The sequence below is a fragment of the Vidua macroura genome, chromosome 5 (genome assembly GCF_024509145.1).
Source record: "Vidua macroura isolate BioBank_ID:100142 chromosome 5, ASM2450914v1, whole genome shotgun sequence".
Lineage (NCBI taxonomy): Eukaryota > Metazoa > Chordata > Aves > Passeriformes > Viduidae > Vidua > Vidua macroura.
The window spans coordinates 39,124,530-39,146,203 of NC_071575.1; the positions used below are offsets into that span (position 1 = coordinate 39,124,530).

The following is a 21,674-nucleotide window of genomic DNA, read 5'->3' on the forward strand; positions in this document are numbered from 1 at the left end:
AAGGGAGAAAAATCTTTGCACACATACTTGCTTATTTCAGCTTTATCTTTCTGTTTGGCAGACTTGCCCTGGTTGTTTGCCAGGTGCTGTACTACACTTGCAAGAGCCAGAAAGGTCACAAGGCCCGGCGGGCTCCCACACAGACAGGGCCCCTGCTTGTCTGTGCTTACAGTCCTCACAGATCTGCAGACTGCTGCAGGCATCACAGGCTTCCTTCCAACCTAGGCACAAAGAAACTAGTCCAGTCAAGAAACACGTTGCCTTTGCAGCAACTAATATAATAGGAAAGTGAATATAAAGATAGGATTCTTTGACACATGAAAGGGGTGGAGCAGAGAGGGCAGGAAGTGAATGTTATGGAGCCTGACATATTTTCTAATAAGTGTCCACAATTACAAGTGTTTGTAAAGTCAGCCCAGTACTTTATAGATCAACACTCAGACTTTAGTCCAGAATGTTGCTATCTCTCCCAGACTACATGTTCCTCTCAACTCCCCTGAGCAGAATGTAACATTTGTGGTGTAAAAAGCTGTAAGATCACTTAGTTGTAGTTCTGGGCATTGACTGAGGTTCCTTGTCAACTCTCTCTCTTCCATCATCAAAAAAAAAGAGTAATACTCCAGTACCACTAGAAAAAGATACCATCTAACTTAGGAGCCTATTTCTAGGACCCCAATTCAAAACCTATGCAGCCAGGACTGGAACACATCACTCACACTAACACAGCAGGTCAACATGAACCAGCAAGCCATGAGGGCTTAGTCATTCCCCAAAGCACCTGAGGCCTGAGGATGTGCACCACAGCTGTCCTCATGGATCTGCCCTTCCTGGTTCTACAGAAAGAAAGACAACTTTGGGGAATCTGATTTTTTTTGTTTGTTTTTATTTCTGTGTATTTTAAGTGGAACCTGGAAGGAACAGTGTAAAACCCCAGGATTATACACCCCTGAAAGTGAATTCTTCCTCACAACACATAAAGGCTCCAGTAAGTAAAAACCAACTGAAGACAGTGCCGTTGATGGAGATCTGTTTTTCTCAAGCTTCTGTTCCATAACCTCACAAAAACTAGACCGTTAAAAAAAATTACTAGGTGAGATCTGGTCCACACATCTTCTGGTACTGAAGAAAATTTAACAGGGGCGATGGTCTGGTACACGTTTTCTGAGGAGAAAAAAAAAAAATCAGAAAATTCCCACCATGCTGATGCCAACCAGCTCCTCCTCACCCACCCTTACTTTTAACCTTTAGTTAGTACTTTGTGGTCAGTGACAGCTTTACCTCTCAGCACAAAAAAGTACCACCTCAAAGCTAACACACCACCCATGACCATGCTAAAAAAGATCTTGTGATTCAAAAAGCAGTGAAAATTACCTGGTAGCAGGCACCCAGGGGATAACCTGCCTATGAGCAGCAATTCTTCTCAAACCTTTTAAGAAACATCTAGACATTTCACTATAATTCTTGCCAAAAGAAAAAAGAAAGCATGATCCCTTACATTTTGATGAGCCACTTGTGCAGATGTTTAGTGGTGACCTAGGATTATCTAGGCACTACTCAGGCACAGCAATTTAAGTTTGCTGATGGCTCTAAAGGCCTGATGATACTGCTAATGCAGTAAAATTATCTAATATGAACATCAGCATGTCACATGTCAGGTTCCCTTTCAAGTAAAGCATGTTTAGACCAAGACTTTACTCTTCCACAGAAGGACTGACCATGCAGATACTCTGATCATACCTTGGTGCTGCTTTAATGATGTCATCTACACGAAGAATCATTTCCGCTGCTTCAGCTGCACTCAGCAAAACTTGTCTCTTGACCTGGAAACTTTCTGTTACTCCCAAAACTGACATGTCCCCAATGACCCCCTCTTTCATATCTGGAAGAAGAAATAAAGGCATTAAGAGGTGACGCTTGGTTTTGTTTTTTCAACTCAACATCTTTTTAAGGAAATTACAAGAAGCTGAGAGCATAGTAATTTACCTGCTCAAATGAACTATATTGATAGGGAAGTATTAAATAAAGTCTTCTACCTCAAGACTCCTGATTAAAGCCTAATTTTGCAATTACATACAAACACTTTTTGATAAAAACTTTATACACTGTGATGAGGAGACAAGATCCCAACAGGACTCTCAGCGCTATCTCCCTAGGTACATTAACTTCAGGGTTCTTCTCCACAACTCTGTGCTTGCTCTTCAGTTGGGTTTTTTTGGGGGGTGGGGGGGAAGGGGCAAAGGGAAGGATGTTTGGTTCTTCTGGGTTTTTAGCTAGTTGCTGGTTTTAAAACAATGTTTTTCTTTTTAGGCTTCCTATAACTAGACTCAGTGTTAGGAAAGTGGTATTTAGAGGTAAAAACCATCCATTTAAGAATCAAAGGTTTTCACTCTACTGTCAAAAGCCTGGTAGATCAGAAAAGGAATGTAGTAGTGCTGTACACCAAGTTCTATGCAAAGCAAACAAATCAACATACTCACTTCTCCCTGCTGAATATACATGACAGACATACATGAACAACTTTAATGAGCCTAAGGGACCTGGCCAAACAGCAGTTCAAACACAGAAGTGAAACTGATCCCCTTACCCAGTCCGTAAGTAGTCTTCCCTTCACTATGAGCAGCTCTGAGCTGAGCAACCAAATCAGCACTGTCATAACCAGCATTATCAGCTATTATTGTTGGGATCTAAGGGGATAAACACAGGTTGTTTTTAATTGACATAGGGATTGACTGTTAGTAAACATGAAACATACTTTGATGTTATTAGTTTACAACTGAATTTCAAGAAGATGCTTCAGAAACATGCCAGATGATCTGTTACTGTGATAAGTAAAAAACACAAACTACTTTTCTAAGAATTTCAAGACTCTGTTGTAAGAAAGCACCTATAAGGACAGAAGCATGTTAGCAGATCTGTAAGCTCATTTTACATGGACAGAAGATAAAAAAGAATCTTATCATTTTATCATTTCAGACTACAACTGGAGAAATGTTTTCATTTAAAAAGTACAAGTCTGCTGGTAAGCATTAACTACCTGACCATTCTGTTCACTATTTCCATGATAGCGGTGCAAACTTGCATGTGCTGACTGAAGGGGTAATGCCAAATGTTACTATGCTCTTGAATTTAATTTTTTTGGGAGAGAGGTTTTCCCTAATTCAAATTGCAGAGAAGTCAATTTTTTTCTCAAACTGACAGCCTGTTATCACAATTCTATTAATGTTTCTTGTGACACTCTCATTTCCTACTAAGATGCAATCTCCAGTGCAAGACCAGAAACTTGTAGCTAGTACTAGAGTATGAATACATCCAAACAGCACTAGAGCATCAATGGAACAGAAGGGTTGCTCTTTTCTACGTCAGTTGTCAACTATGTTAGATGAGGTCTTTATGTACTATTTCTGCAGCACTTTTAACTAGCAGGTAAGGTGAACAAGAACCAATTAGAGGAGGGTTAGCATATGAACACTTACAATTCTGTAACATGCAGAATTACTAAAACACCATTACTTTTTTCCTAAGGCAAAAAACCAATTTCCCCCTTTGTTTATCCAAAATGTGTTGCTAAACTTCACTTTTTTACTTTGGACAACCAAAACTTTTAAAGTGAAGCAAATATCTGATGTCACAACTAAGTAAACTTCATGAAACTTTGTCTCTTAGTCCAGCAATCTGATTAAATAAACCCACCATTCGTAAAGCCTTAGCAAAGGACTCCATTGCAACAGATTCTTTGCCAGGTGTTCTGACAGCAAGTTCTGCAACAGCATTAGCCATCAGCATCTCTGAACAACCTGTTCATTGAAGATACACAGATGTTACGTATCTAACATTCAGTAATACGAAATGTGTGACATGTACAAAGAATCTGATATTCACCTCCACCATACACAGTTCTTGTGTCCTTCACAGTCTGGGCCAGGACACAGAGAGCATCGTGCAGAGACCTCTCTGCTTCATCTAGAATCTGCTGTGTGGCTCCACGCAAAACTATGGTGCAAGCTTCACCTGGAAAGCACAAATGTAAAAGGATTAAAAAGAGAAACCAGGACACAAAAATGGGCTATCACAAAGCATTTACAATGGTTTTGCTATTGCTGTGGTCAAGTTCTGTATTACTTAATTTTGGGAGCAAAAGAAAGCATGATGACATTTCAAAGATAGAATGAAATTATGTGCACAGTGCTATTGCTTTGACTCCACAACACCTTATTTAATTTAACAGAAAATTAATATCGCCTCAAAACTCCTCGAAACATTAGAGCATTGGCACTTACTAGAACAAGAAAATGCTGAACAAGCTCTTTAAGTATGACATATTGCTACTTTTCTCAATTGAATTTCCCAAAGCAGAACCCTTGGTTCCCATCCTTAAAAATGATTATATGTTCATTTACATAACACAAAACATCTAGTTTCAACCATGAAACTGTGCAAGATTTTTACTCAAAAGTAAGACTTTAATAAAAAGTTACATAAATCATTACAGAATTCCTACGCATCACTGGAAACTGAACAGCATTAGCAGAGGGTTAACACAAATGTTACAATATACTGTTAGTGATAAAACACTTACCCATTGCTACTCCAGAGAAATGAATGAGTTTATCTTCTCCAATCATGACTTCTTCAATAAGCTTGCAGCTTCCTAGTTTTACTAGCTCAGGGTGATCAAAGGTTGAAGCAATTTCACCACCTACAAGTGTAAGATCATAAAGAAATCAGAGCTCACAATGAAAGCATCCTCTTAGGCAAGGTCTAACCAAGGGCAGGGGGGGCTGTGTGTGAAAAAACGGTCTTCATAATTGCCCCAAAATAAATTTAAATTAACAATACTGATAAGTCAAGACTTTCTCATGTCAGCATGTGGCACCAGAAACCTTTAACCAATGCTGATAAATCCTTCAAAACCCAATGTTTTGTTTCACATCACAAGACATAAAATGCTTGTGAATTGCATCTGATAGCAGAATAAACATTAATTTTTGCTAGCATTAAAATGTCATTATGTTTCAAGTTTTCACAGTATTTACTGATTAAGGATTTATAAAATACTAAATGAAGTCTCCTATGCTTTAAAAGTTGAGCTTGTGACAGTATTCATCTTGCCTGCCTGATGATGGCTGAGAACCAGTGGCCACCATTCTCCTGCATCCCAAGTCTCATTCCATGCTGCAGCAGCAATACTTTGCACAATCTGTAAACTGCCATATTATAAACAAAACAAGCATTACAAAGACCAAAATGTCTTTGAAAACAACATCGTTCTAGTTCTTGATCTAATTCTTTGCTCTTCCTATTAGAAAACTCTTTACATTTATGCATTCCCAATGCATGCTCAATTATCCCACAGTAGATTGCAGCACTGTGTAGTTGCAGCACCACAAGAAAAACTAAGACTTGTAGCAGAGAGTTTGTGTAAATTAAAAAACTGTCCTTTTTTCAGCTATACCATTCAAGCCAGTGTGGCCTGATAAGGCCCATCTGCTCTGCACAGAAAGTTTGCTTTCAATTTGTTTCAGAATGTAAGCAGTGTTCCTCTCAATCAAGCATCTGCCTGTGTCAATGTGCCTACTGACAGTTATACACAGTTACTACTTCAATTTTGCTAAGATAAGCAAGTCAGTGTCTTTTCCTTTCTCCTGCAAAGCAAATTCATCCTCCTGATCACTTTCAAAATCAACTATGATGTCCCAGTTAACTATCTATGACTTCAGCAATGAGAATTATCTGTAGCATTCCAGAGGTTTCATTTTCAGCAGTTACTAGAATCACATTTATGCTGACCACTACTTAAAATATCCAGGTTGCTCATGTCATTTGGGGTCCACCTCAAATCAACAACTCAGGCCCGCATTTTAAACAAAGGATGACTCTTTAGTCTTCTCTATTGTCACAGTCAAACAACAGTCATTTAGAACCAATTGCTAGAACAGAATCAAGAACTGTTAATACTAACTTGTGGAGTTATTCTTTCTGTTGCTACATTTCATCTTTTCCTTAGGAAACAAACATATCAAAATCTTATCAAGCAGGAACTTAACTGAAAATATTTTTAAAATTTGAAAGATAATTACTAACTGGCACTAACTTGCTAAATTATAACTCATGTTTTGCATTATGATCCTTTATTCACAGATGCTGAAGAAGTATGTTTAAGTAAGTTTAATGTTTACTAATGAGCAAACAAATAATGTGCCTCTCCAAGTTTCATACAACAACTCTACATACCTGTGACAAGAGCCAGACGTTCTACACCAGCAAAGTCTGCATGTTCAATAGCCATGACACCAGCAGCTCCAAAGAGATGCTCAGGGTAGTTGTAGATCAGCTGTCTAAAATCAAAACACATCCCACCATCACACACAGAACAAACCTTTGAAAATAACACAGAAACAAAAGACTCCGATTCTCAGTAGCATGGACACAGGATAGATTTTTGAAAGCTACTAAAGCAGTCAATGGATGCGGCATCTGCCACACATGGAATGTTACACAACACAGAAAAAACTGTAGTGAAAGGAAAACATGCAAAGCTAAAGAAAAAAAATCAAACTATGATGTTTTTTGAAATATCCTTTCTCTGAAGAAACACTACCACACTAAGCACAGGCAGCCATATGCTTTAAGGTCTAAGTCCTTTGATCCTAAGTGCCTGCCGGACACCTAACTGCCTATTCTAGCAGAGTGAACTAGAACAACACGGAAAGTAATGTAACTCTCCCTTTTTCCCCAAGAAATACATACCTGTTAATAAAGCAATTTATTCCATGTTTAAGAATACGATCCACTTTCTCCTTCATTTTTTCTTTTTCTGCCTGTTCTATTTCTGCCACTTTTGCTGTGGAGTCCACTCTAACACGAGAGCCAAAAATCTAAATCAAAGAGAAAAGAGCTCAGTCTCAAAATTCCATTTACAAAAAGAGTTTCTCAACAGTAGTTCTGTCACATACCTTAATCTTGTCTGTATCCATACCAGTATTTGCAATAAGAATCTTTGCATTTTCAATTCTTTTTGGCTGATTTACACCAATCTTCTTGTCAAGTAAAAAGCCTGTAGTAACAGAAAGGTCTTGTAAAACTTCAAATTAAAAAAGGAGAGTAATTACTACTTATTACAAAATCCCCCATCTTTAGTGTTCAATTTAATAATAACATAACAGCGTTTCCTGTAAGAAATGTACATAGATGTGTAACCTTTAGCAGTTTTATTTCTCAAGTGCATACACAGTCAACACTCAAAAACTTACCTTCATCTAAGTAGGAATCAGCCAAACTTCCACCAAGTTTCTTAATGACATGGATAGCCTCCAAATTACCAGAACCTTTCAACCTAAGAACAGCTTCTACAGCTAGCTTGACAAAGTGATCTTTATGGTGAGTAAGTAATTTTGATGAAAGAGTTGTTCCCGCAATGTTCATCAAGTCTTCACGGAACTTCACTTCATCATTACTAAAATAAAGACAGTTCAGTTAAAGTAGAAAGTCTGAAAGCCTTAACTACCACTAGCTACCACCATGAGTCTTTGCCCACTTCTTCTAGCCTGTATCTGTATGTACCATATTTTGAGGAACGCTACACAGAATCCCTCCACTTTCCCAGAACACAACCTTCCTCCTATTTGAAATACAAGTTTTGTTAGGAGAATTATTGCATTCAGCTTTAGAAAGTTTGTGCTCTCAAAGTGTTGGGTATGGGAAATAGTTATATTTAAAATGTGAGTACAAAATCTGAAATAACAGCTCAGATCTTTGTTACAGGGAGCAAATTACAGCTTGCATATCATTTCTGCACATCATAAGTAATTTTGAACCTTCTTTAACTCATTTGAAAAAAACCTCATTATTTTTTTCTTAACTGTTAAAACTAATGAACTCAGAAGTACACTGAGAGTTACAGCAAATGGACATTACTAACCCATGATCCACAGCTGCTTTCAAAAGTGCCTCTCTTGAAGCCTTTGTGGCTGCTCTCCAGCCTGCAATGATGGTCTGAGGATGAATCTTCCTCGCAATCAGTAATTCTGCCTCCTGTTTAAATGAAATCAATAATTATTCCCCCCCCCAAAAAAAAGTACAATTTCACTAACTAGAAAAGACATGTTCACTTATGGATGCAACTTAAAAGTGTAGTTGAAAAAAGCTATCTTTATTTTTCTGTGGAACTTGGCAAGCTGATAGATCATTCCTTAAGATGCTCTTGATCCCAGTTACTGGACCTGAGATGATCAGGCTTTCTGACACAGCTCTGCAAGGAAGAACTACGCATTTCTTAAATCTCTTTCATAGTAATTTCAGGTTTAGAGTTTGGCAGTATAAATTTTTCCATAAGCATAAAATCCATACAGAGCAGTAAAGGAACAGTATGAATTCAGGCCTCGAGCAAAGAACAGAATTTAGCACAATTTTTTTTAATGGAAATGGATTTCAGAGGACTGAGCCTCACAACTAAGCAGTGCTGCATGCTGCTCGGTGCAATAGCCAGGAAGTGAACTTTAAGAGTCAACTTAAAATACTTGAGAGTTTATAAAAAATAAATAAGGAATAATAGTCTAAAATAATACCCAGAAAATGATGATGCAATACCTAAGGGTTGTTTTTTGCCCCCTATCAATTTCACCAGCAACAGAGCAAACTATTCCTTTCTATGCTTTGGGAGCCCTTTCACAAACATAACATAACACACCTCCTACTGGTGGCATCACAGAAGTACACTGACAAACATCTGAAAAAACGTAATACATCACCCTCAGTAATTCAGCTGCCAACACTGTGACAGATGTAGTTCCATCACCAACTTCATCATCTTGAACCTTTGACATGTCTGAAGAAGAAAAACACAGTATTAATGCTATTCTTCTCATGCATTAATTTGGACAAGAAAAACAGATCTTACTCTTTGTGTAAAGAGGGAACTCAAAAAAAAAAAAAAAAACCACCAAAAAAGCAAGAGATGCAAATGAAATTCAGCATCCCTCAAATTCCTGCTCCTCATTTGCAACCTAGACACCAGTTTCAGCCTGGTGACGGTCAGGATGCTCCCCTCTGTTCCCCATCCTAATGATGGTTATCAAAAGGAAGTACAGCTGGATAGAAGCTCTAAGATATAGATACAGGATCAGAGACTATAATAACCAGGTCTGCTGCATGAACTGCTGATAAACTGGGATGCAGCAAACACGAAATCATTACGAAACCTGACACCCAATAGTTCAGGCTCCTGCTTGTCACCAATAGAGGACCACTGGCACAGCAGAAGAGTCACTCACAACAGTAAACTCTGTACAGAAGTACAGTGCTCACTGAGTGACAGAGATTTAAACCTGGAAGAAACAGAGAGAACTTCTGTTGCTGCACAGATTCAGTTCAGAATTTTCCCAATGCAAAAAAAGGGGCACACAGCTGTCTTTTCTCCCTTCTGACTCCTGGGACAAAGCAGGGTTAAGGGAAAAGAAGATAAACAGTTTTGAGGAGCAGCATACACCACGATTTTACTTTTGCAGAGTGTCACAACTCTTGCAGTACCCTGCCCTTCTTCAGATTTCTACTCTCCCTCCTTTCAATTTTTCATAGTATTTCATGAACATTTTTCTAAGAACAAATGAAAATTCCACGATAAGAGTTACAAATTAAGAACTATCAAGCCTTTAAGAACTCACCAACCAAGACCTTGGCAGCTGGATTGTCAACTCCAATAGCTTTCAGGATGGTTGCACCATCGTTGGTAACTGTGACAGAGCTGTCTCTCCCGGTACTTAAAAGAATCTTGTCCTACAAGATGCAAGATTTAGCACAGTGCTTGAAAAGGCACTGTAAGTATTAAAGCTAAATTAATGGGCATGACTACTGAGAGCCAGCAGCTGTCTTACCATGCCTTTAGGCCCCAGGGTGCTCTTGACTAGGTCACCAATGGCAATGGCACCAACAAAGGATGACTGAAATGAAAATAAATATACCTCAGGGAACAATTTATTTATATTCTAATACAAGAATTATACACTACCACACAGCTTTTGACATTTTAACCAACCCTTCCACTGTTTTCAATGGAGGCTTAACTGACCTTAAGGCAAGTTTCTTAACTGCTAAATTTTGATAACCAGATCAAATATACTTAAATCTCCCAGAAACTGTAAGTCTGTCTCAAAGCCAGAAGAAATGCCAACCAATAAACACCAATCTTCTGAGCTGCAGTAGAGGTACTTTGGTTTTGACAATGAAGAGTTTCCCTAATTTTTTGTATAAACACTCCTCCTCCCTTCTGTTCACAGTCATGCAACAAGAAAAGCCAGTTAAAGACAGAAGTTCCATATCATGACACAGTAAAAGTATTTTTAGTAGTAGAAAAGACAAAGTGTAATTACCTCAAGTACTACCAGTTTCTTAGAGAATTAAACTTACCAACCGAGCTGTTTCTGCCTTCTCTTCATCTGCACCTGCCTTGAAAATGTTCACAGGAGCAAGGGAAATGGATGCCTAAAACACAGTTAATGTAAGAATATTGTTCTAGCTTCAATAAAACTATGTGTTCTAAAAGCAAAATCCCTGACTTTAACAACTCAATTGTTTTTTTTAAATAAAATTACTTCCATACTCCGTTTTGTTGCGATAACAGGTATAGTTAAGAAATAGTCAAGGTTCTTAAAAATCTGTCTTGCAATTTCGTAGCCCTGTGAAGAATTACAAGAGCGAGTGCAGCTGCTCGCAGTCTGCAGCGTACACAAGGCCCCTGCCAGCCCACCCCTTCATGGCTGTGCGTGCGCTGCTGCTCGGCCCAACTAGCCGGCCGGCCCTTCCCTACAGCCCGACGGCAGCCACAACCAGCAGGAACCAAAAGAAGTCTATTTACTGGCCATACCGATCCTTTAGCATTTTGATACCTGAGCCGAACTCACCTTTTGGTTTTTTTTTTTTCATACCAATGCAAATTAATCATAACGGTAACCAATACCCGCCCTTAAGGACCAACATTTGCAGAGCACCCAAGGCCTTAAACGAAGAAGGATCAAATACCCGAACACAGGTACCAAGGCTCTCAGAGTCGCCCCGCCCGCCCCGGCTCCAGAACCTTCGGGGCGGCCCCGCCGCCCGCAGCTCCCGGCACAGCGCGGGGAAACGAAGGGCGCGGCCTCCAGGCCCCGCGCGCGCGCCCGCCCGCGTGGAGCGCAGCCCCGCCCGGCCTCGCCGCACCCCGGCCCGGCTCGGCCCGCCCTGGGCTATGCCACCGCCACCGCCACCGCCCCGCCGCTCACCATGGTGCCGGTGCCGCCGGGACCCGCCGCCCGCCCCTCCTTCAGTAGAGAACCAGCGCCGCGCCGCAGCCCCCACGAGCTCCTCCGGAATGGCGTCACAGCGGCCGCCGCTTCCGGCGGCGCGCGGCCTTCTGGGAGCCGCAGTCCGGCCTGCGCCCGGCGCCGTCCGCGGCTGCGCCGCCCCGTCTGGGGGCGGGGGTGGTTTCTGTGACTTGGAGCCCTGTTAGGAAGAAATTCTTTACGCTGGGCTGAGAGGCACTGGAACGGGTTGCCCAGAGAAAGCGTGCGTGCCCCATCCCTGGCAGTGTCCATGGCCAGGTTGGATGGGACTCTGAGCATCCCGGTCGAGTGGGAAGGTGTCCCTGCCCATGGCAGAGGTTGTGGAGCTGGAAGATTGTAAAGGTCCCTTCCAACTCAAAGCTATTTTGTGATTCTGCGGTTCTGTAATAGTCCCGGAGGTCAGTTCTCAGACAGGTCAAAAGCATTTTTAGTTACTGCTTATGGCCTCCAGTGCGCTTGCCAGCCCAGCCCAGAGGGCTGCTCTTAGACCACGTCTCCAGTTACAAGCAGTGAACAGGAGATGCCGAGCACAATCCCACTCAATACACTGCAATTCAATATAGAAAAATTGGTAACTATTCCCCTGGCAGCTTTGCCAGGGTGAGACAACACTTAAACCTTGCTTTGTCACTGCTTTTCCTCTACACAAAAAGCCTGTTACTTGGCCATATAAAAAGAAAAAAACCCAAACCCAACCTGTATTATTTTGTATGAATCATCTTAAGAATTAATTCCAGCTGGTATCCATCTTCTTGCTGATAGGTACTAAACTCTTGGGATATATGGAAAGTTGTTTGTTCTAGATTCAAACTGGCCAGAGAGAAATCCATCCCAATGGAGACAGCAAAAAAGAACATGACTAAAACTCTGCCAACTCTCACCTGTATTGCTAATTTTGTCAATACCTGGTTAGTATTAGTTCTTGAGTACGTTAGGCTTTTTGTCCTGTTTTCTTCACAGAGTTACATGACATTTCCCTCCAGAACCCTGTTCTGAAACTAGACTACTAATTTAATTTAAATATCTTTAGTTTTCGTCATAGTTATGCTGAAAACTATTTAGGGTTTGGCTAGGGCAAATAATATAATTAAAACAATGTAAACAGCTTTTCTCAGAATCACAGCATTCATAAAGATGTGCACTGAAGTAAAAATTCATTTTAATTCACATTTGCTGCTACTGTGGTGAGTTGGGAGAAAAAATGTTTTAAAGTGCCTCAGACTTATCCAAGTTATGGCCTTTGAAAGATCCAATGCTCGCAAAAAAACTACAGCAAATTAATAAATTGGGTTTAAGGGGCTTTTGACCCTGAATTCCTAAAGTATGCTTTATAATGCCTAGAGGTAGTGACACCAGAATGGGAAGAACACAGCAGCAGTGTTGGTTCTGGGCTCCTACCTCTCTCACCTGTGCCGTGCCCTCACCTCTCTTGTGCCAAGGGCAATTTTTCAAGTTGCTGTATGTTTCTTCACTGTATGTGAAGAAAAAAAATGCCTCATTTAAAAAAAATCTCCATCTACATGCATGACCAAAGGTGTGACAGAAAACCAGCAGAAATGAAACAAAATTTTGGAGATGGATTTACAGACTTCAAATCACCATGATCAGTTTTGGGGTTTTTTTTACTACTGAGTAATGAGTGGAATAGGGAGGCAGGGAGGAGGGCACAGAGAGAGGTACATGAAGCAATAATTTAAAGGAAAGCAAAAAAGATTATACAAATAAAACACAATACAGTGACACTAACACTGCAAACTACTGAAGTAATCCACAGACAATTTTTAATGTAAAATCAATAGTTTATTGCCATGCTACAATTTTTTTTTTCCAAATGAAGTTGGCACTGGTAAGGGGAAAAATGTACATAACACATTTTTTTTAAATGTGCATTTGGTAAGCTTTCTCTATAACAACAGCTTAAAAGAAGTGAAATTATTTTTTTTAAGATTAATGTGGAATGGCATAAAAATACACTCTTTCTGCATAGTATAAGAAATACGGAATGTTTGTAAAAACAAATTCACTGAAGAGGGAAAATTACTTGAAATTTTATAAACAATTTGGCAATGGTACTCCCACTGTTTAGACTTTTTTATATAAAAGAAATAAAAATCTAGAAAGCTACCTTTATACAAAGTTGCTATATTTATGCCTTTAAGTAGGAAAAAACATTTTATAATGCAAATTAGGACATACAATAATCTTACAATATGATACAATGTAATGACAAGAAAGGAACATACAACATAAGATTTTGGCCTTTGTAGAAATGTCTATTTCTGCATTTAATAAATGCATTTGTGGCACACTGGTGACTACTGTATCACTACTGCCAGTCAGCTTTGACACTAGTGCGGTGTGCAGCTGGCCTGCGGTTTGGCTGGACACAGACTGCTTTCCAGGAGACCAAAGGTGATTTTGCAATGAAGCGAGACATGAAAAAGGCAACATGCCTGCTGGTCGAGCCATCTGGACTGTGGGACACCATACAACACTCTTTCCTCTCATACCAGAGCATTTCTTATACATTCAGTTATTAAGTACCAAAGTCTTACAAGTGAGAACATCTGTGTTTGCGATTTGGCAAATTTTCAAAATACAAAGTTAGTACCAAATATATAATATATTATATATAAAATGTGGGTGTATGAGATACACACATATTCCAATGCAAAAAAAACTGCATTATTATGGAGTTAAATTTGCTGACATCCATTCCTAAATAACATTACCATTAAAAAACAGGTGTAATCCTGACCTTTCACACATTTTAGAATCACTTCCTCTTTCATACACAACAGTTAAAGCAATATATATGCAACTATGACTAAGAAATCAAAACTCCCATAATTATCTGAACTCTGACCACAACAAATAGGATTTGGTTTTCAGTACACGTAATTAAATATATTTTTACATCTTTTTAGACATTCCTGAAGAACTTGACCAAGCAGGTCCTCAGGTGTAACAGAGCTGTTACGCCAGCAGTACTTGATCTTTCAGGAGCACATCCAGTGGCCCTTGAAACCAACAGGAATCATTTCTTCGTCTTCAAAGGACACTGCATGCAGACCGAACAAGCTTTGGAAGGGTCACCCCGCTAACAAGGAAGATTTCCAAGGACACCAAAGCTCCTTGTCAGACTTCCTTTCCTACTGCCAAGGGGAAGGACCAGAGCAAAGGATACTCTAAGCTCTCTGGGTCGCTTGGCAGGTGGTGCTGGGAACAGCCATACACTGCACAGCCCCAGCACCGGGGATCGGCAGGGTGAGCTTCACGGCACCTTTCATACTAAGGCTTCTCATGGAAAGTAGGGAGCTGCTTCCCCCACACTCCTCACTTGGTAATTCGGTCACTACAGGTCTCAGATGGGAGCTCTGGCTGGAACCCCAAGGCATTTAGTACTTTGTAGACACAGAGGAAGACGGTTCCTGTTCTGAAGGGTTTGAGCCTATTTTTTAATCATAGCTTTTACATAATCTCCTTTCTATATACACATAATTGCTACATAAAATAGAATTACACCAAAGTAATGGATATAGCGGAAAACATTGTCACAATATATGTATATTATCACACTAAATAATTACTAAAACTGCAAGAAAAATTTAAAAAATGCCCTTCATAATGTATAAAAATATAGAAATGTCCAACAATTGTTTCATCAACCTTATTTCTCATATTCTATTTCTACCTGTACACCTACATACTTCCAAACAAAATACTGCGTTAATCTGGAGTAAACACCGTGTTAGGAAAATATCCTCATAAGACCTCTGACAGACTTACTCACATACCTTACAGCACAGCACAAGAAATAATGTATACATGGTCAGAGTTGCAGATGCTAAGCTGCTCTTTTTTCTTATGATTCACTCATCTTGTCCAAAAGAGGAAGTAATTCCTAAAGATCCTGAAAGAAACTCAACATGACTTCCTTTTTCATAATCTTCTGTAAGAAGGACATCAGCAAACCTGACTCCATCTTAACGCAGTTTTTTGTGGTGGAATTTCTTCTGGATTTTTTTTTTTCTCGGAGTGTATATGAATTAAAAATAAAGATATAATAAATGAACTTAGGTTTATAGTAAGTAAATACTGTCAAATATAAATGCCTGAATTGCTACCTCAAGGAAGAGATGGGAAAGATCATATCATTAAATTCCAAAAATACCTAACTCTATCTATCACAATGAAGGACCAGACTCCTTTAGGGGAAATAGGAGAATTTCAGATTTAAGTCCACTACTAGTTCCTACTCCATTCGTTTCATCTTATTTGCAGCCATTAAATAAATTAGTACAGTGCAGAAATGGAATTTCACCATTGATCTCGCCTTACATGAAGCGAGGAATACTGCTTAAAAAGAGACGTCCAAATCAGATACATCATTATATGCTCAAACTAGTAACTGACATGAATCACTATTTCCACTCTTACTTCACTCACAATGAATAAGAACAATCTGCTCTCTCTTGAATCTCTCTCATTGAAAAGCGGGTAAATATAAAACAAAAACAAGAACAGCTAGATTTTGATTCAATACACAGTGTTATAAAACCAGCAAAATCAACTGCTGATCTGTCACCTATAAAAAGCAGCTCTGTTTTGACATTGGTTTGGACTTTGTACACTTTACACATTTCCATGATCCTTTTTACACCCAAGCCCTAGTTAGAGGTACACACACATTGGGGGGGGGGGGGAAGGACATTTTATCAATTTATTATATGAAATTTCTACTTCAACACTTACATTTGCTATAAAAGCTCTGACTTTAATAGGAATAGTGCTTCAATGCACACCATCAGATTGAACCCCTGTTAAATGCAAAACATACTTATTGGGGGAAACAAAGGATGTTCTAATGAATGTCATGGTTTTCAGAATGGTCTTTTTCAATATTGTTTTAGGAATTCAGCAAAAAACACCACAAGAATTAAAACAATTGGTCCTCCTTCTGACATCATTTTGAGGAAAAGATTATTTTCCTGATATAATAATGGAATAAATTCTCATTCCCTCTATTTCTAGCACAATCTTTATTATGTACTTTTGGTCACTTTTTTGTGTTAACAACTCTGTTTCCTTGTTTAAAAAATACAGTAATGTATGTCTTTCCCAAATCATTGCACTAAAGGAACACCTACAGTTAAAGGTTTCCCCTTGTCAAATGTGTTTGAAGGGCAGCAACCGACTGCACATTATGGATGAATAGTGGAATTGATGGAGATGCTACCATTTTTATAGGACCTAGTTTATGTAAACTTAACATGCCACATTTACTAAAGGAAATGGTTACATATTTCTAGTTTCTCAGTCTATACACCTGTGGGCCCAAAATAAATATGATCTAAATACCATGGAGAGATTTCAGCTGAAAACTGAATCCTAGATTACAGACACTAAATCTATCATCACAGCCTTTAAAAGAGACTGAATTGAAAAAATATTTACCAAGTCTCAAAGGGTAAAGTGCATTGCAACTGCATCTACTTCAAGGGGCAGAAAATAAGGAATGTTGAAGATGAGTAGTGTGGGTGACAGGGACTACCCAGTATGTTTGCAGCGTACACAAAACAAGAAAGCATTATCCCACCTGGGAAACGTAACAGGTTAAAAAAGTAGTCCTGGAAAATATGTCATCAGACTTCTTAATATAATTAAGGCTAGAGACAGTTGAAATTTCAGTATGTTCTCAATTCTGGGGACCAGAGCTAAGAAAACATTGTGAAACTTACAACAATGTAAAAAATTTGCTCAGACCATTCTTTTTATCTGAGACTATTCAGAATATATGCATAGGACAGTGCACTGGAACTAAGGAGGGATATGGCTGGTTGTTGAAATTTCAGCAGGTCACTTATGATCTACCCAAAGCCTCTGCTTCCCTATTTAGTAGTTAAGAATATTATTACTTCCCTGCCTCACAGGTGTGTTTTAAGGGTCCATTTAATTAGTCCAAACTATACAGATGAGGACCATATATTGCTAAGCAGCTAGCTAGATCAAACAGGTTTGCCTCAAAACACATGCAACTCACAAATTTAAGTGAGCTATATGCTAAGAACAAGAATCACCAGTATTATTAACCCAGTAAGTATTTTGCAATACATGGTAATTTCTCTTCAGTACAGACGAGAAGGTCCATTTGGTGAGGCAATGGCGAAGATGTGAGGGAGCAGTTACAGAATCACAGAATCAGTAGGCTTGGAAAAGACCTCTGAGATCACTGAAGACAACCTATGACTGAACACCACCTTGTCAACAAGACCATGGCACCAACTGCCATGTCCAGTCTTTCCTTGAACACCTCCAGGGACAGTGACTCCACCACCTCCCTGGGCAGCACAGTCTAATCAGCCTTTCTGTAAAGAATTTCTTGCTAACATCTACCTGGCACAGCTTAAGCTTATGTCCTCTTGTCCTGTTGCTGGCTGACTGGGAGAAGAGACCAACACCCACCTGGCTACAGCCTTTAAAATGCCTAGCTCTAGGTAGCCTTTACCTTCTTGAGTACCAAGGTCTCCTCACAAGTCAGCAAGTCTATCACAAGAGTATGTAGAAGCTGACCATGAAATAATAAAGTTTTTTTTATAAAAAATCTCTTTTAAGTTCCTCACAATGGTCTCAATGACTCCCATCTTTTACTTCAGCAAATTATGTTCTTTGTCCATCTGGTATTTCATACAGTACCATACAGTCTATAAAGAATAATGAAAGCCGGAGTGAAAAGGTGGCCTGATGCCACCCAATGGTATGGCAAGAGACATATATTTCAGGTGCTGCTACTACTGCTGCCACTACTAAGTGTGAGAAGACCAAAGAAAAAAGTTGTAGGAACAGAAATACACACCAATTTAAAAGACAGAAAATAATTGTAGTTTGGTTTTTTATAAAACTTCAATTCAAATATTGCATGGAGGCCCTTAATGCTTTTTCAGATCTCCAAATGGCTTTTCTTGCATGTTTTTCCTCACAGTTCAAGGGTTATTTTCCATCATACCAGTTCACACAAGTGTCAGTTCCTTTGCAATCACAGGCTCAAGAGCAATCTCTTCTGCTGCTAGTACCAAGGTGCACCTGCAATACTGCCAGAATTCTAAGATTATTCAGAGTATTAATAAACAATACAGAAAAAAAAAAAGTCTAAGGGCACCTCTGGCATATTCAACCAAGAACATTCTACCTGGATGTACCTGGAACACTGAGCAGCCATCATTGTAAGCAAATTCACCAACTGCAAAAGGAAAACAAGTATGCTCATAGATAATACTACCTTCAGATAATTTACTACATATCTTTTTAAATTAAAGTACACTATCACCTATGGATGCACATTGCTAGAACGTACAACTTCCTATAAAGAACTATCAAGTCCAGTACCCTGCCTCCCATGTAACCTGTGTTTGACGCTTTAGAGGAAGACAATAACTGCATAATAAACCTTTCCAGTTGTGCAATAATGCAAGCTGCTGGAGAGCTGGGATATTTCTGTCAGGCATAAAAAAGTAAAACACTGGACGAAGACAACCATTTGACCTTCAAGAGTCTTGCTTTGTCAAATGCAGAGAGTAAGACAAATACATAGATGATCCTAAACAATTAAAGCTATGTACAAAATTTTGACTTTTAGAACAAGACATTATGAAACAAATAAAAAGGAAACACAAAACACAAAGAAAAAGCACACTGAACTAAGAAATGACAAGAGAGCCTTAATTCATACAGCCCACCTGTGAATTCCTTCACAAAAAACCCCAAAACTCTTAACGAGATAAAAATTCTGTCAGATTTCAGAGGGAATTTGATATGTCACTTGGAATTCTATTCCAACAGAAGGAGCTTAAGGTTGGTTTTTGATGTGTTTATAGCTCCGATCAACAACCATTAGTGGGACCTCTCAAATACCACACAAGTTAAGAAAACTGTCAGGAATTAGAGGCCTTCTTGCCCACAGACAAAAAAGGTGTGGTGTTTATATTCCTGGAGATGAACCAATATATCTTGTGCATGTCAAACTGAGTGAATTAACACATTACACACAATTCATTCTGGAGGAACCACTTCAACGAGGAATGAACATCAGATATGTATATTGAAAGATTAGATTTACCTGCTAATAATGCACATATCAAGAGGCTTTAAAAAGTATTATAAATGCCATTAATGAGTATAGGCACCAGACCAGAATATTTATAAATTCAAAACTGGCATGTCACTCAGACTCTAATCAATTAAAGAGGCACTGTGAAAGGTGGCGATGCTGCTATGCAGTAATTACTTCTACTGTAGAATGAAATAGTGTTACCTAAAATGAATACTTGCTCTACATTAATTCCCTTTAGTAAGACAAGTACATGAAGTATGCAGAAAAAGTTCTATTAGTCTATAAAAGGCGTTAGTGTTAAGAAATGCAAAGTACTTGCATCTTCAATTTTATAAACTTCACAAAAGGTGCAAATGATTCAATGCTCCCCAGGCTCACATAGGCAGGTCAGTACTGTTATGTCTAGTTTTCCTAGAAGTACCATCATCTCGGGGCAGTGCTTTTTGCAAGCTTGACATAGCAGCAGTTCTTTCAATGTCTATCACAGCATACAGCTCTGTGCGCCTGGTTGGAGTTTGCGGAAGTGGAGTGGTGGGGGTTTTTGGAGTCTGAGGGTTGTCAGAGTCACTGCCACCTTCCAAGTCAACCTGTATATAGTTGAGCTGCCTGTGTTCCAAACTTGGACGCCTAATGTCAAAGTTAAAGACCGTTGGGGTACAGTCCCGACGTCGTAATTCTACTTTATGAGCACTTGCTGGTACTGTTACATTCTCTGTATTGACATAGTTATGCATTAGATCTAGGTTATTGTGGTAGCCATTCAGAGACGGGGTCTTTGGTCCTAAACTGTCATCTTCATCTCTGCTCAGCTTCCGGGCTTCCCAAACAGGAGGCAAGGATGGCAAGTTCTCGTAGTTCAGCAGCGCAGTTCTCCTCTGAGCAGAGTTGTTAATGTTCTGGGTGTCTGAGGTACTGGTTGATGTCAAGCGACCTCTCCTGACCCCTGAGGCACTAGGGATTGATAACCTATTTATATTTTCATACACCAATTTATTACCAGATGGTGTCTCTCTACGTTCATCACTGTCATACCCAGTGTCCCATTCAGTGTTGTTTGTACTGCTGCCGCTAACTTGATCTCTCCCAAGTTGTTCCAGTTTCTCTCTTTCCATTAACTGCCTTTGAACAGGTGTTGGTCCTAAAACAAACTTCACTCCTTCAGGCTCCAGGAGAACCTGAGCATCTCTGTCATCAGTACACATCTGGTCTTCTTTCACTTTAGTTGTTTCAGTGTTTGAAAGCTTTGATTCCAGTGGCACATGCACACTTGATCGATTTTTTCTTTCCTCTTGTACTCCAGTAGTGTTTACGTAAGTATGCACCTAAAAGGGAAAGAAAAAAGAAGAAATTCAAACACTATTGTGCCTTCCCCCCCACCAAATTTATTAGCTTCTTAACTCCCCACTTTTCTAACCAAAGTATCTGAAAAGAAAAACTTGTGCTGGCAGGTGTTTAAGAGCAAAAATCACCTCTCTTGCATTTTGCTGAACTGTAGTCAGTTTTAGTTTTTCAGTTCAGGTTTTTTCCCTGAAATTTTGTTATTAGTTATGTTAATGTTCCTCTAATGAAAAAACAGAATTTATATCTTACACTGATAATTATTTGTATTTGATGTGTTATCTCGGTTGTGCTCTAGTTCTAGAGTTTGGCTCTAATCAAGGCCACCTTGGGCTGCCTCCAGCCTAGCTCCACCTTGGGCTGCCTCCAGCCTGGGCAGATCACTGAGAGTTCTACTTTGCTGTCCCTTACCAGTGACCAACAATTACTTTGGCTAAGCTTATGTTCGTAACTTCCACACTGCAGGGAAATCTACTGTCCATACAAGTTAAAAAAAAAAAAAAAAGACACAGCCAAAAAGAAAAGAGACCTAAGAAAACCCTCGCTCTCTTGCCTTGTGTACTACTCCAGGAACAAAAAGAGAGGTTGGGTCTACAGGCAGAACTATCCATTCTTTCTTCAAGAGCCAACAGCCTCCTAAGAAGAGGGAACTCATAGAAAAATATAAAATTCCATATCAAGTGTGGCACTCAGAATTAAAAAAAAGCAGCAGTTGGCACTGTATGTCACTAAGAAAGGCAGAAATACCCTCCCAGGTTATATCCCTCCAATTTCCACAGTGGATCAATACAAGGCTGAATGCCAAAGACTGGATTCCTTCTCTAAATTTTAATTCTGTGTCTGGATACCCAAATAGCAAAAGTAGTATTTTACAGCAGCAATCATGTAGCTTGCCAACTTCTCTGCCAAGCTCT

General features: G+C 39.4%; 2 protein-coding genes across 2 annotated transcripts in view; both read right to left on the reverse strand.

Moving 5' to 3' along the window:
* Positions 1 to 861: 861 nt before the first annotated feature.
* Positions 862 to 11,353, reverse strand: CCT2 (chaperonin containing TCP1 subunit 2). The gene is made up of 16 exons (XM_053978370.1): positions 11,253 to 11,353; positions 10,402 to 10,476; positions 9,870 to 9,935; positions 9,660 to 9,771; positions 8,748 to 8,824; positions 7,919 to 8,031; positions 7,251 to 7,453; positions 6,954 to 7,054; positions 6,748 to 6,875; positions 6,232 to 6,335; positions 4,577 to 4,696; positions 3,880 to 4,008; positions 3,691 to 3,794; positions 2,585 to 2,684; positions 1,738 to 1,879; positions 862 to 1,161 (listed from the first exon to the last, which is right to left on the reverse strand). Exons 1-16 carry the CDS (start codon positions 11,253 to 11,255, stop codon positions 1,131 to 1,133), a joined length of 1,608 nt encoding a protein of 535 aa, XP_053834345.1. The 5' UTR covers positions 11,256 to 11,353; the 3' UTR covers positions 862 to 1,130.
* Positions 11,354 to 13,018: 1,665 nt separating this feature from the next.
* FRS2 (fibroblast growth factor receptor substrate 2) overlaps positions 13,019 to 21,674 on the reverse strand; it is a 51,748-nt gene continuing 43,092 nt past the window's right edge. The window contains exons 7-8 of the mRNA XM_053977537.1: positions 16,068 to 20,744; positions 13,019 to 15,225 (exon numbers count right to left, since the gene is read on the reverse strand). Coding sequence (XP_053833512.1) covers positions 19,797 to 20,744 — 948 coding nt within the window. The 3' untranslated portion in view covers positions 13,019 to 15,225; positions 16,068 to 19,796. The remainder of the gene's footprint in view (positions 15,226 to 16,067; positions 20,745 to 21,674) is intronic.

Coding starts and splice junctions, on each gene's coding strand:
- CCT2 (XM_053978370.1), bottom strand. Junction 4,009..4,576: donor TTTCTCTGGAGTAGCAATGG/GTAAGTGTTTTA, acceptor TGTGCTTTCCAG/GTGAAGCTTGCACCATAGTT. Junction 1,162..1,737: donor ATCATTAAAGCAGCACCAAG/GTATGATCAGAG, acceptor TTTTCTCCTCAG/AAAACGTGTACCAGACCATC.